Genomic DNA, 16,267 nt, shown 5'->3' on the forward strand with positions numbered 1-16,267 from the left:
TACTAGTTACCTATCAATCCCAATCAATGCAGACAAAAAAAATCTGACATCGAAAGTGTGCATGCCTCACTGAGCCACAAGACACTTCTCGACCAGAGAGCAACGTTACACGAGGTGTTTTCACTGTATCAGGCCACACTTCCTTATTATTCCAATCACAAGTCCATCCATCTCCTTTTTTCCACTAGTTTTTATTTTGTCTCTATATACCACGTAAACAATGACTGTATGTACAACAGATCAAAATCAACAGATATGCAAAACCTGCTGGCCTGTTTCACTAATATAAATGTGCATAAGTGTGCATTTATTATTGGATAAAGATTTTCTGCAATCATAATAATCATATCTGTTTTTCCCCCGGTTATATATCTGTCCATTGAGCATTTTCTGGTATACTAGACGTACAGTATGCGTAAATTTTTTTTTTTTTTTTAAACTTCTCCATTTTAGACTTTGATCCGATGAGGGATTTGGAGGAAGCAGCGATGCCCTTTGCCAGGTTGAGCAGGATGAAGAAACTATACTAGTACTGTCTGACTGCTGCAGGTCACGTAAGATGAGGTGCAGAGGCGTAGATATTAACGTTTTATTTGTTTGTTTGTTTTTTTCCCAACCAAACCGGTGAGATATAAAGCAGTTCTTTCAACGCTGCCAACCTTTTGACTTCAGCATGTCATCATGAAAACTCACTGGTGACACCTGTGTGGGATTTACTTACTGTTGCTCTATTAATAAATATCTATATCTAGTTGGCAACTCTTTCTTAATCAATGATTTTAACAGCAAACAACATTCACGTGGTGTTCTTAATAAAAACTTGGTTAAATCAAGAGGTCAAGATAATACTGCGGTCATTCTGATTAAGTCAACCCCCACAAACTATAGTTTCTTTAGTGCAGAATGATAACATACAGTGGGGCAAATAAGTATTTAGTCAACCACCAATTGTGCAAGTTCTCCTACTTGAAAAGATTAGAGAGGCCTGTAATTGTCAACATGGGTAAACCTTAACCATGAGAGACAGAATGTGAAAAAAAAAAAAAACAGAAAACACATTGTTTGATTTTTAAAGAATTTATTTCCAAATTAGAGTGGAAAATAAGTATTTGGTCACCTACAAACAATTTCTGGCTGTCAGAGAGGTCTAACTTGTTCTAACGAGGTCTAATGAGGCTCCACTCGTTACCTGTATTAATGGCACCTGTTTTAACTCATTATCGGTATAAAAGACACCTGTCCACAATCTCAGTCAGTCACACTACAAACTCCACTATGGCCAAGACCAAAGAGCTGTCCAAGGACACTAGAGACAAAATTGTAGACCTGCACCAGGCTGGGAAGACAGAATCTGCAAAAGGTAAAAAGCTTGGTGTAAAGAAATCAACTGTGGGAGCAATTATTACAAAATGGAAGACATGCAAGACCACTGATAATCTCCTCGATCTGGGGCTCCATGCAAGATCTCACCCCGTGGCATCAAAATTATAACAAGAACGGTGAGCAAAAATCCCAGAACCACACGGGGGGACCTAGTGAATGACCTACAGAGAGCTGGGACCACAGTAACAAAGGCTACTATCAGTAACACAATGCGCAGCCAGGGACTCAAATCCTGCACTTCCAGACGTGTCCCCCTGCCGAAGAAAGTACACATCCAGGCCCGTCTGCGGTTCGCTAGAGAGCATTTGGACGATCCAGAAGAAGACTGGGAGAATGTGTTATGGTCAGATGAAACCAAAATAGAACTTTTTGGTAGAAACACAGGTTCTCACGTTTGGAGGAGAAAGAATACCGAATTGCATCCGAAGAACACCATACCCACTGTGAAGCACGGGGGTGAAAACATCATGCTTTGGGGCTGTTTTTCTGCAAAGGGACCAGGACGACTGATCTGTGTAAAGGAAAGAGTAAATGGGGCCATGTATCGAGAAATTTTGAGGGAAAATCTCCTTCCATCAGCAAGGGCATTGAAGATGAGAAGTGGCTGGGTCTTTCAGCATGACAATGATCCCAAACACACAGCCAGGGCAACAAAGGAGTGGCTTTGTAAGAAGCATTTCAAGGTCCTGGAGTGGCCTAGCCAGTCTCGATAACTCAACCCCATTGAAAATCTGTGGAGGGAGTTGAAAGTCCGTGTTGCCCAACAACAGCCCCAAACATCACTGCTCTAGGGGAGATCTGCATGGAAGAATGGGCCAAAATACCAGCAACAATGTGTGAAGCTTGTGAAGAGTAACAGAAAACGTTTGGCCTCCGTTATTGCCAACAAATGGTACATAACAAAGTATTGAGATGAACTTTTGGTAATGACCAAATACTTATTTTCCACCATGATTTGCAAATAAATTCTTTATAAATCAAACAATGTGATTTTCTGTTTTTTTTTCCACATTCTGTCGCTCATGGTTGAGGTTTACCCATGTTGACAATTACAGGCCTCTCTAATATTTTCGAGTCGGAGAACTTGCACAATTAGTGGTTGACTAAATACTTATTTGCCCCACTGTAAGAGAGGAGGGGGTCTCCCAGTCTTATCTAAGACAGTTTTCAACGCATGAACATGTTATGTGATCAGTTTGACATTTTGTCTTTTAGGTAAAAAAAAAAACAACATTGCTGAGCTGGCCTAATAACAATTTACAGACCACCCAAATATGATGCAAGTTTTTTCGATGAGTTTGCCAAACTATTGTCTTTATTCTGCATTGACTTTAAGTGTGTCATGTGTATAGTGTAGTCTGTCGACTTTAACATTCATAGGGATATTTCGGGAAAAGGATGTGATAAAGACATAAATAAAGTCCTCTGCACAGATGTTCTCTAGAGCTGTGATGTTTGAAGACTATCACTTAGCAACAAAGAGTTTCAACTTCCTCCATACGCTTTCAATTGGGTTGAGGTCTGGAGACTGGCTAGGCACACACACACACTCTGAATAATTTTCATAAATTGAGAGCTCTGGGGTATTGTACTTAAGCTGATTGTGCAGATGTAAACTGACCAGTGTTGGGTGAACTTAACGCCATAGTGAACCACACACATGCCTAAAACCTATTTTCATTTTCTGTATATTTTGTTGGGTCACGAAAGATTGCCCAACTACTCATGGCCCTGCTTTCGGAGTTTGTGTTCATTCCTGTTTGAAGAAGCAAAGTTCAAAATCCAAGTGAAACATTTACATCGTCCTGACCCTCATTCAGAGTGTTGATGTGTAGGAGAATCAAGCCTAATATTGTCCTCAGTAGATTTTATTAGTGTTATGCATGTGTGTCAAAACAAATTGCCTATAATATTGCTTAATCTGAAAACATGACACAAATAACTTCACCTTGAAACTTAAGAGACATCCGCCCTCTAATCATATTGGCCAGTGACCTAAAGGCACCTCCCACTCAACCAGAGGCCAACTTCTGCACAGAATGTTACAAACTTCAAAGTACTGCGACCATCTCTTTGATTGTCACCTTCCCTCTGGTTTACTTTCTGTTAGCAATGTGGTGGAGTCGGGTGGCACTGCGTCATCTTCATCGGGCTACTGCCAAGCCGTTGATTCTCACAAGGGCTCCAGTCGGCTTCACACAGAGCAACATGTCAACACTGCCACGGGTGTACGTCACACGCCAGATCCCACCAGAGGGCCTGAGGATCCTCCACGAATCTGGACAGTGAGTGACCCAGTCTCCTGCAAATTTGTTGATAATGTATTTATGAGGAAGAACCCAAATGGTAATTTTTTGATACTACAGCATCTTTAGGAAATCAAGCACAAAGTGTCAAATTGAGTAAGTTGAGGGGGTGTTTGTGACTTGTTGTTGAGATAAAATGCAGATTAAAGGGTATCTGCTGTACATGGGAGAGGTTGTGATAAAAAGCCACACAGATACAAAACAATATACCGTATTATTTTTTTCTTGACTGGTTTGATTTTGCATGATATTTCAAATGTTATTTTGTGAATAATTATCAGTGAAATAAACCTGCATTTTACCAGAGTACAGTTTGAGCTGTGGGACTCTGATGATGTTCCAGTACCGAGGAAGGAGCTTCTCCAGAAGGTCAAAGGTGTTGATGCCCTTCTTTGTGTACTGACTGAGAAGATTGATGCCGAACTGTTGGATGCTGCAGGTTTGTGGATTGTCCATGTGCCACACAAATAAATCACACAGACTCCCATACACAAGTTTGGGTTGTGCTTCTGCAGGTCCCAACCTCAAGGTCCTCAGCACCATGTCCGTGGGGTTTGACCACCTATCCCTGGAGGAGCTGAAGAAAAGGTGATTCTGATTCACATACAGTGAGGCAAATAAGTATTTAGTCAACCACTAAATGTGCAAGTGACTGGCTAGGCCACTCCAGGACCTTGAAATGTTTCTTACGAAGCCACTCCTTTGTTGCCCAGGCTGTGTTTTTGGGATCGTTGTCATGCTGAAAGACCCAGCCACGTCTCATCTTCAATGCCCTTGCTGATGGAAGGAGATTTTCTCTCAAAATCTCTCGATACATGGCCCCATTCATTCTTTCCTTTACACAGATCAGTCGTCCTGGTCCCTTTGCAGAAAAACAGCCCCAAAGCATGATGTTTCACACATGCTTCACAGTGGGTATGGTGTTCTTCGGATGCAATTCAGTATTCTTTCTCCTCCAAACACGAGAACCTGTATTTCTACCAAAAAGTTCTATTTTGGTCTCATCTGACCATAACACATTCTCCCAGTCTACTTCTGGATCATCCAAATGCTCTCTAGCGAACCGCAGAGGGGCCTGGACGTGTACTTTCTTCAGCAGGGGGACACGGCTGGCAGTGCAGGATTTTAGTCCCTGGCGGCGCATTGTGTTACTGATAGTAGCCTTTGTTACTGTGATCCCAGCTCTCTGTATGTCATTCACTAGTTTCCCCTGTGTGGTTCTGGAATTTTTGCTCACCGTTCTTGTTATTATTTTGACGCCACGGGGTGAGATCTTGCATGGAGCCCCAGATCAAGGGAGATTATCAGTGGTCTTGTATGTCTTCCATTTTCTAATAATTGCTCCCACAGTTGATTTCTTTACACCAAGCGTTTTACCTATTGCAGAATCAGTCTTCCCAGCCTGGTGCAGGTCTACAATTTTATCTCTGGAGTCCTTAGACAGCTCTTTGGTCTTGGCCATAGTGGAGTTATGAGTTTGACTGACTGAGATTGTGGACAGGTGTCTTTTATACTAATAATGAGTTAAAACAGGTGCCATTAATACAGGTAACGAGTGGAGCCTCGTTAGATCTCGTTAAACCTCATTAGAAGAAGTTAGACCTCTTTGACAGCCAGAAATCTTGCTTGTTTGTAGGTGACCAAATACGTATTTTCCACTTTGGAAATAAATTCTTTAAAAATCAAACAATGTGATCTCCCCCCCCCCCCACCCCCCCCCCACACACACACATTCGGTCTCTCGTGGTTGAGGTTTACCCATGTTGACAATTACAAGACTCTCTAATCTTTTCAAGTAGGAGAACTTGCACAATTGGTGGTTGACTAAATACTTATTTGCCCCACTGTATTCCATGAAGCTAGTTATGTTAGGATTTAGTCATTAATTAGGTTGTGTGTCCATACAGAGGAATCCGTGTGGGTTACACGCCTGACGTTTTGACAGACGCTGTAGCTGAACTGACTGTAGCTCTGCTGTTGGCAACTTCCAGAAGGCTCATTGAGGCAACACACGAAGCCAAGACGTAAATTCTTCATCAAGACTCCTGTTAAAATCTACCATGCATGCATTGTGAGCTGTTTTATAATATTTATGACTCTTCTCACTGTGGATTTAGTGGAGGTTGGGGGACTTGGAGAACTCTGTGGCTGTGTGGACATGAACTAGCCAACAGCACAGTTGGTATTTTAGGCTTGGGAAGGATTGGTGAGAACTCCACACAAAAAAATGTCAACTTATGACAAATTCTTCTACTCATCTGACTCAGTGTGTATATGATTACTAAGGTGTGGCTATCGCTGAGCGCTTGGCTCCCTTTAAAGTGAAAAAGTTTATCTACACAGACATGGCCCCTCGGCCTGAATTGGCAAGTGACATCAATGCAGAATATGGTAAGAATTGATTATGCCTTTTCAATTGATGCCGGACTTGGAATATCCATTACTGAGAGTTTACAAAGTACGCTCATCCTAATTAGCAATCCCTTTGCTCTAGTGTCTTTTGATGAGCTTGCAAAGCAATCAGATTTCCTGTTAGCGTGTTGTGCGCTGACCCCTGAAACACATATGATCTGCAACAAAAATCTTTTCTCCAAGATGAAAACAAACTCCATCTTTATCAACACAAGCAGGTGAAGATGGATCTTTCCCATTTGAAATAAGATCACTCATCCAATCCACGTCAAGTCATAGCACCTGGTATTGCTATTATTGTTTCAGAGGTGGCGTGGTTAATCAAGAGGACCTGTATGAGGCACTGGCCTCTAACCAAATTGCAGGTGCAGGATTAGACGTGACTGTACCTGAGCCTCTACCCACTGATCATCCATTGTTTACCCTCAAAAACTGCGGTAAGTTGTAGCTCTTTATAGCTTAGGTCAGTAATTCACAACGACTGTGCAACAGCATGTTTATGTGCCATGAAAGAACAATCATTTATCACCAATAATCTTTGTCCATCAATCCATGCCAGCAAATTATAGTGACCGCCAGATTCTTTATAAACTAATTCAAAAGATGTCAGAAGTCACAATTAACCTGTGTACAAGATATTATTTTAATACTGTTTTGTCTTATTTTTGGTTGGTAGAATGGCATGAGTATTATTCCAGAGTAAAATATTTCCCCCTTCAAAATGTCTCATTCCACACCACAAGATAAATACATACTTTGGTGACCTTGGTGTTTCCTCTCCCAACAGTGATTCTGCCACACATCGCCAGTGCCTCCTACAGCACCCGCAACGCCATGTCCAGTCTAGCAGCAAACAACCTCCTGCTCGGCCTCCGCGATAAACCAATGATAAAAGAGCTCAAACTGTAAGCTGGAAGTGGTTTTACTTACAGTGCCCTCTATAATTATTGGCACCTCTGGTTAAGATGTGTTTTTAAGCTTCTAATATATATATATTTTAATTCAAATAATATGGGACCTTAATGGAAAAAAAGAGAAAAATCCAACCTTCAATACAAGTGCATTTATTCAGTGGGAAAAAAAATCCCACATAAAGAAATAATTATTTGACATCAAATAATGTGTGTCACAAATATTAGCGCCCCTGGTGTTAATACTTTGTACAACCCCCTTTTGCCAACAAAACAGCACCTAATCTTCTCCTAGAATGTTTCAAAAGATGGACAAAGACAGAAAGAGGGATCTTCAGCCATTCCTCTTTGAAAAATCTCTCTAAATCATCCAGAGACATGGGTCCTCTCCTCTTCAGCTCACCCAGCAACAGATTTTGATTTAAAATGTCCTGGTATTTCAAAGCATTCATGATGCCATGAACCCTAACAAGGTTCCCAGGGCCTTTGGAAGCGAAACAGCCCCACAGCATCACTGACCCACCCCCATACTTCACAGTGGGTATGAGGTGCTTTTCAGCGTGCGCATCTTTCGTGGCACGCAAGACCCACTTAGAGTGTTTGTTGCCAAAAAGCTCAATCTTAGTCTCATCTGACCAGAGCAGACGGTCCCAGGCTTCAACTGGGACCGTGTGCTTTAGCCAATAATTATGGAGGGCACTGTAGGAGAACTAACAAAAAAAGACATAAAAAACTAAAGCAGCCACCCAGTATTTTCTAGAAATAATAAAAAAAAAGAGAAAACAACTGTATTTCCTTTTTTGGTTTATTCAATGCGCATGTACAACTAAATGAACTTTACAATCGAAAGGCCTTGGTCAATGGTCATGACATTAGTATTACCAGACCACGAGAAATCTGACACTTTGGCCTCTATTAACAAAGGCTTTGTGAAGAAAAAATGCACAAGGCAATAACTACAACAATCAATTTAAACTTTTATGATCGGAGTAAGCATATATTTTGTCAAGCACAACAGGCAACATCACAACTCCGGCATTTGAGTGAGGAAATCTGATGTAACCAACAGAGGCACAAAGGTCTACCATTACTGACCAGTTAACTTTTATCACATTAGACCATAAGAATCTATAGAAATTAAAGGCATAGCTAATGTTTGCCAAATCAGCATCAAACTACAACAATTAGGTTATTTAGCAGGTGAGTTACGTGCTGCAGAGTTTAAAGGTGCTATGAAATGGGGAGCATGTCAAAAAATGAGAATAACTGCACTCATTTTACATGTAGAAAACAAATTTGGCACTCGAATCTGGTTGTTTTATAGTTATTCCACCCAAACATTGCATCAAGGAACACCCACTTTTTCCCCTAGCAATTCTGGTTGTGACATCACAACCAGAGTTGATGGTCATGTTTAGCTAGTACATGTTGATAGAATGACACGGCAAAAAGAGAAGTGTGGATATGGATAGCATGCTAGCAGACTGCAAAACTCTGCAGCTTATTTTGGCTGTGAAATCTTTGAGATTTTTTTAGTGGGTGGAGCCAAGGCAGCTCAGAAAGCTAGACAAATTATAATATTTAATTTCTAAGCTTTTTATGGCACTTTTGCACTTGCAAAGTCACTTGTAGCATTTCATAGCACCTTTAACTGAAGTTTGTTCACTTGTTGACAGAATTTGTGGTGCATTAAAATTGATGTTGTCATGTTAAGAACAAGTATAAATACATTCATCGTGAAGAAGAAAAAAAGGTGTAGCTAAATATACATATTCATAGAATCTCAATCACCTTTTCGGAGTGCTTAGGGGTTCAAACTCAATTCTCATAGGAATGCTTTAGAACAAATAAGGTGTGCAATTGGAATGATTGTGGGATTTTCATCCAAAAGTTTGTGATATAAAAACAGGTATAGAAGTGTTTTTACCTCTCTTTAATTCATTCTGGTTGTTATGTTACACTCCAAGGATATGATTTCTACTCAGTAGGTCTGCTCCTATTTACATCCTTTCAGGCATTGTTAATATGGTTCATTGATTTTAACATTGGACAAACAACAATAAACCCTGGTCAGCTAGTCAACTGGTCACAGGTAGATATATTAACACATAACTGGTGCAAATACTATAAAAAGTCAATGCTTCAAATAAAAAGTCATAAAATTGGCCTTAGCATAACACATCAAATTAGCTCATCATTAGGACTCACATTTGGAATCAACATGTTATTTGCACAAAAGCAGTGATTTGTCTCCAATACAGGACGATGTGAGATGCATGAGACATTTGAAAGCACTTAAATGAAGTACAGTACACAGACACTTTCTACAAGAAAACATGACATCTTGATTCACAAATGCTCGATATTTACATTTCAGAAATCATTTATTTGTTTTTTTGACAACACTGACCTAGATTTGCAATCATTCCCCATCAGTTACAATTAAGGCTAGAAAGTCTAGTCATGCCTTTGAATGCAAAATAAGGTGCGTTTCACATTTTCCAGTGAACCGTGATCATTTCTAAACTAAAGATACAGGATACCACTTTCACTGGAAAGGTGCACTTCTGCCGGTGAAAGGTGAAAGTCCCATCTGTAAACTCAAAAGTCAAAGGTGCAAATGTACCCCGCGGTACTCTGGGTTCAGTTGATTTTTACAGACAACGTATCTTGCTGATTGCGCAAATCTCTAGATTGCATGTAAAGCTCCGCTACGTAATCAACAGGGAGATACATTGTGAAAATGTATGACTTAAGAGGACATTGAACTTGAAATGTCACCAGTCCTGCTTTGATATCTTGACATGAACTAGCTTTGTTCAGAACAGTAACTAATAAGCACCTTGCTTGTTGGTCTGCGATTCAGACGGACATCCATCAGCTTTCTCCAGAACACTATGTAAGTGCTCTAGAGAAGGGCATTGGACATGCTGCTGTTCTGCCAGCGAAGACAAGTAGTCTTTGAATGTTTATAGAGGTGCGAAGATTGGCTGAAACGCTTGCCGCACTTAAGGCAGGCGTAGGGTTTCTCTCCCGTGTGCACTCGAATATGTTTCTTGCAGTCGGTCAGCGTCAGGAAAGTTTTACAGCAGATCTTACAGGCGTATTTGCGAGCGCCTTCCACCACCAAAACGTTGTGCTCCGACAAAGCCTTCTTACACTTTGATAGTACGTCTGCAGAGGCACGGGTTAGCTGGGGCGGGAGGGAGGTGGGCCTGCCACTACTCATGTCATACCCTGAACTCTCGCTCAGCAGCATGGGGCTTGCCAGGCTTGACGAGGAAGAGGCAGGATCCTGGAGAGTGCCGCCCTCCTCCCGCCCCATGTTATTGGTCATCTTTGGGGCAATGCGTCTGTAACCAGGATAACTCATAACGGTGGGTGCGGCTCCGCTGGCTCCACGTGGGGGATGCCCCAGGGAGTGTAGCCCCAGACTGGAACGTTGGAAGTCCAAAGCAAATGGATCAACTCCTCCACTTTCTTCATTCCCACCAGTCCCTCTAGGGTTTCCATAACTGTCATGAAGGGGGTGAAGAAACAGAGAATCAGCCTGTAAGTTGTTTCCAAAACCAGTACAACTTTCAGTGCTAAGTTGATTGGACTGTAGCAAAGAGGACGAGGTGGAACCAGATGATCCAGAAGCCTCCTGCCTCAACAGGAAGTTATGAGCTACAGCATCAACGGTGGTGGTGTTGGGCAGGTCATCCTCTCCACCTATCAAACCACCACTACCATTCCTAAAATTCTTTGGGCCAAGGAAGCTGGAAATACTGAATTCAGGTTTGCTGTTCAACCCGTTACTACACCCAAAACCTCCCCCGCTGTCTCCCATGCTGCTCTTGAGGAGAAGCTGGGAGCCGGACTGCAGCAGCGAGTTGGAGCTGGGCTGCGGTTTGGAGGTGAAGCTACGGTCGCTGCTTTCGGGACTAAGCTCCACCTTCTCTTCATCCTCTTGGCTGACCGGCTCAGCCGGGTCACTGCCTTCGGCCTGTGATGTCACGTCACTGATTTCATCTGCGGGTTCGGGTGAGCTTAGTGGCTCTTGTTTAACCAGCACCTGAGGACGAGCAGAAGAGCTGTGGACTTTCATGCAAAACAAAACGAAATTGATTCATCCATCATTTTGTAGTTCATTAAAAAATTGCTTGTGAAGTTGTGAGTTATAAGCAAAGACTACTTAAGATTGTTATTGGCAATTAAGAAAAATGTCTCATGTTTTACTTGTATATTTTGGTGACAAAGGCGCGCATGTGCTTAGCATTTGACAAGTGTATATTTCCTTGATTGAAAATAACCAATCTATTAATTGTACATTTTAAATATTTTTAAAGTGTCCCTTAGTCCTTTGTCAAGTAATTAGGCTTTCTCAGGAAATTTCAATGTGTAATTTTGGAGTAAGACTCATATCTGAGTCATGGGACTGTATTTCATATTATGGGCTCTATCCATTTTGTAACAGCTTTGACTAGGGAATTAGTTGCCCGATTCAATTGTTGTAGTCTTAACAGATGATGTACATTTTCGTCACGGGGATTTGTCATCAATATTCCTCGTGATAAATGAATAATTGCTAAGATCATCATTAATTGATACCAATTGAACCACATTTTTAATTTGACTCTTCAGCTGAAAAAAAGTCTGCAATAGACCAAGAAATACGTACCTTCTGTTCTTTTTCTTCTGCCTCTTCCTCTCCCTCACTTCCTGATTTGATCTTTACTCCACTGGCCTGGTGGTCTCCATCCTCCATGTCCTCCTCCTTGCCCACCCCTCCCAGCATTATCCCCCTGTTGTCCCCCTCACACCGCACACTGTCTGACTGGCTCGGCATCTGAGGGTCATCCTGAGGGGCGCAGAGCATGCCCGCATCCAGTTTGGAGTCGTCCCCCATTTTGTGGGAGTCTGGCGAGAGAAGTGCTCTGTCCTCACGGTCTGGGTTCACCCCCTCTTCCGAAAGCAACCCCAAGTTCTGGGCGGAGGGTCGCGGTCTCTGTCTGGGCCCCTCTGATAAGCCTGGAGAGGCTTTGCGCTTATGAAAGCGGCGCATAGGGAAAGAAGCTCTTTGTTCCATCACTCTGCCGCCCACCCCCTCGTCCTCCATTCCACCTAAAGCAGAATTCACCAAGCTGAGGCCAAGTTGCTGCAACAAAAATGAACGCTGCAACTTTGAGGTGGCGGCATTTGCAGCCAGGTTAGCATTGGTGGCTAAGGCGGGGTTCACCAAATCTGCCACCTGCTGCCTGTGCCTCTGCTGCTCCTGTTGGTGGTGAGGTGGGGGTCTGTCACAAGATGGGGACAAGGGTAGGGTTCGTGTCGTCAGGTAGTGTTTGCAGGCTTTGACCACATTGTTGAGGTGCAAATGTGAGGCGGCAAGCAAGATGTCCATAACGTTGCTCTCTCCAAGCATTAGGGTGGACGTATACATCATGTCCACCAGGGCGGCAAACGCCTCTGCTGTCACTACCTGCAACACAAATTTCAATGGTTGTGTGCACAGAGGAGCCTACTATAGGATAACTAGTTGTAAATAAAGAAAATAAACAATAAATGTATCAAAGTGTTTTATTATTTAAATCTCTACTTATTTAAATATATTTTATTTTTCCATGTCTATATATTTTTTCAACTTTAATTTTTATCACATATATATGTACATTTTTCATCTTTAATTTTTATCATACATATATGTACACACACACACACACACACACACACACACACACACACACACACACACACACACACAATCTTTTTTTTTTTTTTTTACTTTGGGGAGATTCACAGGTAGGAATTTCCGCCGTCGGGTAAAAATCCAATCTTGTTTCATGACTAGCGGCCACCATAACAACCGACATTTACCAGTATGGCAGCCTCTTTAATTAAATCCCTAGTATCAAACAGCTACTGTATTAACTAAGTATAAGAATTCTGAGTTTTATTTTTATTTGTACCTAATAGGTCCTACCAGAGGTTGCGCTAGACTTTTTCGTTGTCTGTCATTTTGACTGACAGGGTCATAAAAATCCGGTCATAATCTATTTTTACCTGTCACTTAAATTTTTAAAATGATGATAATGACATTGTGGTGACCCTTCGTTTGGCATAATTCACCTTCCGTACTTGTGTGTCCATTTGGCCGAGCGCGTTAGCGGCTACGACACAGTCACGTGACAGAGACACTTAAGAGCCGCGCGCGTTCCGGCTTGAGTAGAGTTCACACTCACAGAGAGCAGCAGAGCTACAGCGGCTGGACACAGAAAATTCGAGCTAACAAGACTCTTAACATTGCATACCGCTTCAACATATTCAATAGTATTTAGTTTTCATTCATTTTAAATTAATATTCTGTCCGAACAAGCTTAACAGAGAATCCACACCGTGCCATCACACATCAAGCAGATTAATATGTAACTTTTTCTCCGCAGTGACAAAAACAGCTGACTGTGGCCCCAGTAGGTAGGTAGCCTACCATATGTAGCATATGGAACAATGAAATTAACAGTTCACCTGCTGTGGCCTGAACGTAGTTTCACACCTTCCTCCTGGTGCGCATGGACTTGAATTGCATGCTCGCTTGTGCAGTCCCTGTTTTTTCACCTCTTTTATTAACACCATCGTCGTTTTGGGGCTTTTTGAAGAAACTTCGGACACTCAGTTGCCTTGACATTTTTCAGAGTAAGGCCAACGACGTCATGCATCAAGAGAGACAATAGCTAATTAATATGCTCACTCGCCACCCTGTGGTCTGGGGTGTGAATTGCAACCTGTCAAAATGACGGATGGACTGCAGTTTTTTCCGTCACCGTTTTAAAAAATCGGTCAACGACGGAAAATATTCGGTTAGCGGGACCCCTGGGTACTACATACGTATAATATGCACTATCAAGTTTTACTACTATTTTTTTTTTTCTGCAAAAGCAGAATTCATCACAAAAATTCTCACCTCGCTGTCCAGCTGGATCATATTCATACTTGCATCTCCGTCAGCGACTGTGAACAATGCTCTGAAGTGGGTGCTGCAAGCAGCCAACACAGAGCGATGGGCCTTGAAGTGTCGGCTGCCCACCACGATGACACAATCACACAGCTGCCCATGTAGCCGTTGATAGTTGAGCTGCTGAAAGATCTGCTCAAAGTGGCTTGGAAAGTCCATACTCCTCCTGATGACAAGATAATAAACAAGTAAATGGCAGATGCTGCATGGTTTTAAAATCAACTATCAATTTGACTCTTTAGGGTCAGCTGAATGCAATTTTCCATCCCTTTCAATTTTCAACGAATCTGATTTCACATGTGCCGATTACCGGTTTCAAGGTATACCGTGGTATGAAAATGTCAAGGTTTTAAAACTGCAAAAATTTTCTGTCACACTGCAATTTTTTATGCTCCCAAAATGCATGGAGGAATCCACGTTTGCATCCGCAAGGCTCAACCCTCCCTCAATGGTTGTTGCTCAGTGTCAGTGAGTCAGCTGTGGTACACGATGGCTGGAGGAGGTTAAACTCCTGGACTTTTCCCCAACAAAGAAAACGAAATTGCTGGTATGGGAATACATTGGCTACAGAAAAGTTACAGATGGCCGCGGCTAAGAGGGGGAGGGCCAACTGACAGGTAAATCATGATTGCGGAGGCGGGCTGCCGAGGAGGCAACACCTCCGATATGAGTTTGCATTTATACAAATTTAAAGGTTAGTAAACACTGTCATGAATGTTTCCCACCAGCTACGAGAGTTGGCGCCAGCGTGTTTAGTGTGTCTAGTGGTGGTAAAACATGTGTTTTTTTCTCTCCGCCAACTGTCTGTGTTGAGAAAGAGTGTGTGTTTAATGTAAACATGATACAAGTCATACACACGTGCTTTTTATGAAAAATCAATTATTTTTGTTCTGATGGTAATAATGTTGAGCTTTGGCTTCATACTCACCTAAAGGACTGCAATTATTTTAATTTTATTTAGAATATTTTGTTATTTTTCTTAACTTAACATTGTATTTATGTTCCAATTTGCTAATATGTTTTGAAAAATAAAAATCCTATTCAATGGATTTTTTTAAAAAAAACACCAAGATATCTCAGTGTAACACATTTTAGAGCTGTAATTGCAATACCGTGATATTTTGGCTTAAGGTTATACCATCAGAATATCATACCGGCACATGCCTGTATCTGATACTTTGTACTTGTCAAAGTAGTTTCATACACACATTTTAATTTTATTCGAGTACAGGAGTCATTCATTCATTCATTCATTTATTTATTTTAAACATAATGGTTTTTTTCCAACTCTGACATTTGAACTACAGTACATTTTGCCTTAATTTATTTAGTACAACTGCTTGTACGATCCGTATCTTTTGGTTTGTGAAGAAGACTTCCTCCTTTCTCTGTTCTTACAGAACCATGGAGTAAAATTTTTGCTTCCTCTAGCCTTTGCATATATTTCCCAATTTAAAATGTAAGAGTTGGTGCGCTACTAATAATATTATTTTACCGGCAAAAATATCAACACTTTTAACACAGTCCATTACACCGTAATACACAAATATGTCACGAAAAAAATCTTCTTGGCCAGTAATGATTTACTCATTACAGCATCAGTTACAAGCTAGCTTAGATGCCAGATAAATGATCAATACCTAGCTAGTAAGGTGATGGCTAGACTACTTACTGTCCTCTTTGGCTAATTATACAGCAAACATTAGATGTTGTCGTGGGGTGCTATTTAAGTTACCTTACAAAGTCAAAGGATGACTGGAAAATGCAGCGGAATTTGGGCCCCGGTGAGGCTAACGTTAGCTGGCTATTGACCAGCTAATTGCCAGGAAGCTGATGGGATGCGAAACATTAAGTCCAGCTGCCTTGATATGGCGTTGTTTTAAATTGACAACTTAAGTTTCTTCATGGGTTGCATGTCGTCCAAGCTGGTTAAAAAAAATCTTGATCGCCGTCCGAATCCACGTCCCCCGGGTATTTACTTGTATGCCTGCCTTGTGGGGGCGCGACATCCGAAAGGGTCTTGTTCACTCCGTTCACTGTTATGTCCTCAGTGGGTTATAGTTTCAACCCGGGGAGCTGTTAGAAATAAAACCAACTGGAAAAAAGATTGCTATATGTATGCGTAAAATGAAAGCAAGTACACAAGCATGCTATTTAATTACCCTGACAGACATATTTTCCCAACCAGACTCACGGGGAGGCGCTGTGCTCATTGACCTCGCTGAGGTGAGCAGCCGCAGATAAAAAATTCGACCACTAGA

At 41.7% G+C, this 16,267-nt stretch overlaps 2 protein-coding genes across 3 annotated transcripts; one reads left to right on the forward strand and one right to left on the reverse strand.

The window, feature by feature from the left end:
• Positions 1 to 3,411: 3,411 nt before the first annotated feature.
• On the forward strand, positions 3,412 to 7,798 carry grhprb (glyoxylate reductase/hydroxypyruvate reductase b). The gene is made up of 9 exons (XM_057844597.1): positions 3,412 to 3,668; positions 3,995 to 4,128; positions 4,205 to 4,277; positions 5,597 to 5,713; positions 5,807 to 5,895; positions 5,976 to 6,080; positions 6,184 to 6,319; positions 6,408 to 6,538; positions 6,889 to 7,798. Exons 1-9 carry the CDS (start codon positions 3,496 to 3,498, stop codon positions 7,008 to 7,010), a joined length of 1,080 nt encoding a protein of 359 aa, XP_057700580.1. The 5' UTR covers positions 3,412 to 3,495; the 3' UTR covers positions 7,011 to 7,798.
• Positions 7,799 to 7,816: 18 nt separating this feature from the next.
• Positions 7,817 to 16,200, reverse strand: LOC130921006 (zinc finger and BTB domain-containing protein 5). 2 transcript variants are annotated; one of them, XM_057844599.1, is made up of 4 exons: positions 15,986 to 16,200; positions 13,956 to 14,172; positions 11,676 to 12,476; positions 7,817 to 11,069 (listed from the first exon to the last, which is right to left on the reverse strand). In XM_057844599.1, the coding sequence occupies exons 2-4, from the start codon at positions 14,163 to 14,165 to the stop codon at positions 9,921 to 9,923; spliced, it is 2,160 nt and encodes a 719-aa protein (XP_057700582.1). In that variant the 5' UTR covers positions 14,166 to 14,172; positions 15,986 to 16,200; the 3' UTR covers positions 7,817 to 9,920. The 2 variants fall into 2 exon arrangements, with proteins under 2 accessions (XP_057700582.1, XP_057700581.1); XM_057844598.1 differs by having other exon boundaries at positions 15,742 to 16,200.
• Positions 16,201 to 16,267: the final 67 nt, after the last annotated feature.

This window comes from Corythoichthys intestinalis, chromosome 8 (assembly GCF_030265065.1).
Source record: "Corythoichthys intestinalis isolate RoL2023-P3 chromosome 8, ASM3026506v1, whole genome shotgun sequence".
In the NCBI taxonomy this organism is placed as follows: Eukaryota; Metazoa; Chordata; class Actinopteri; order Syngnathiformes; family Syngnathidae; genus Corythoichthys; species Corythoichthys intestinalis.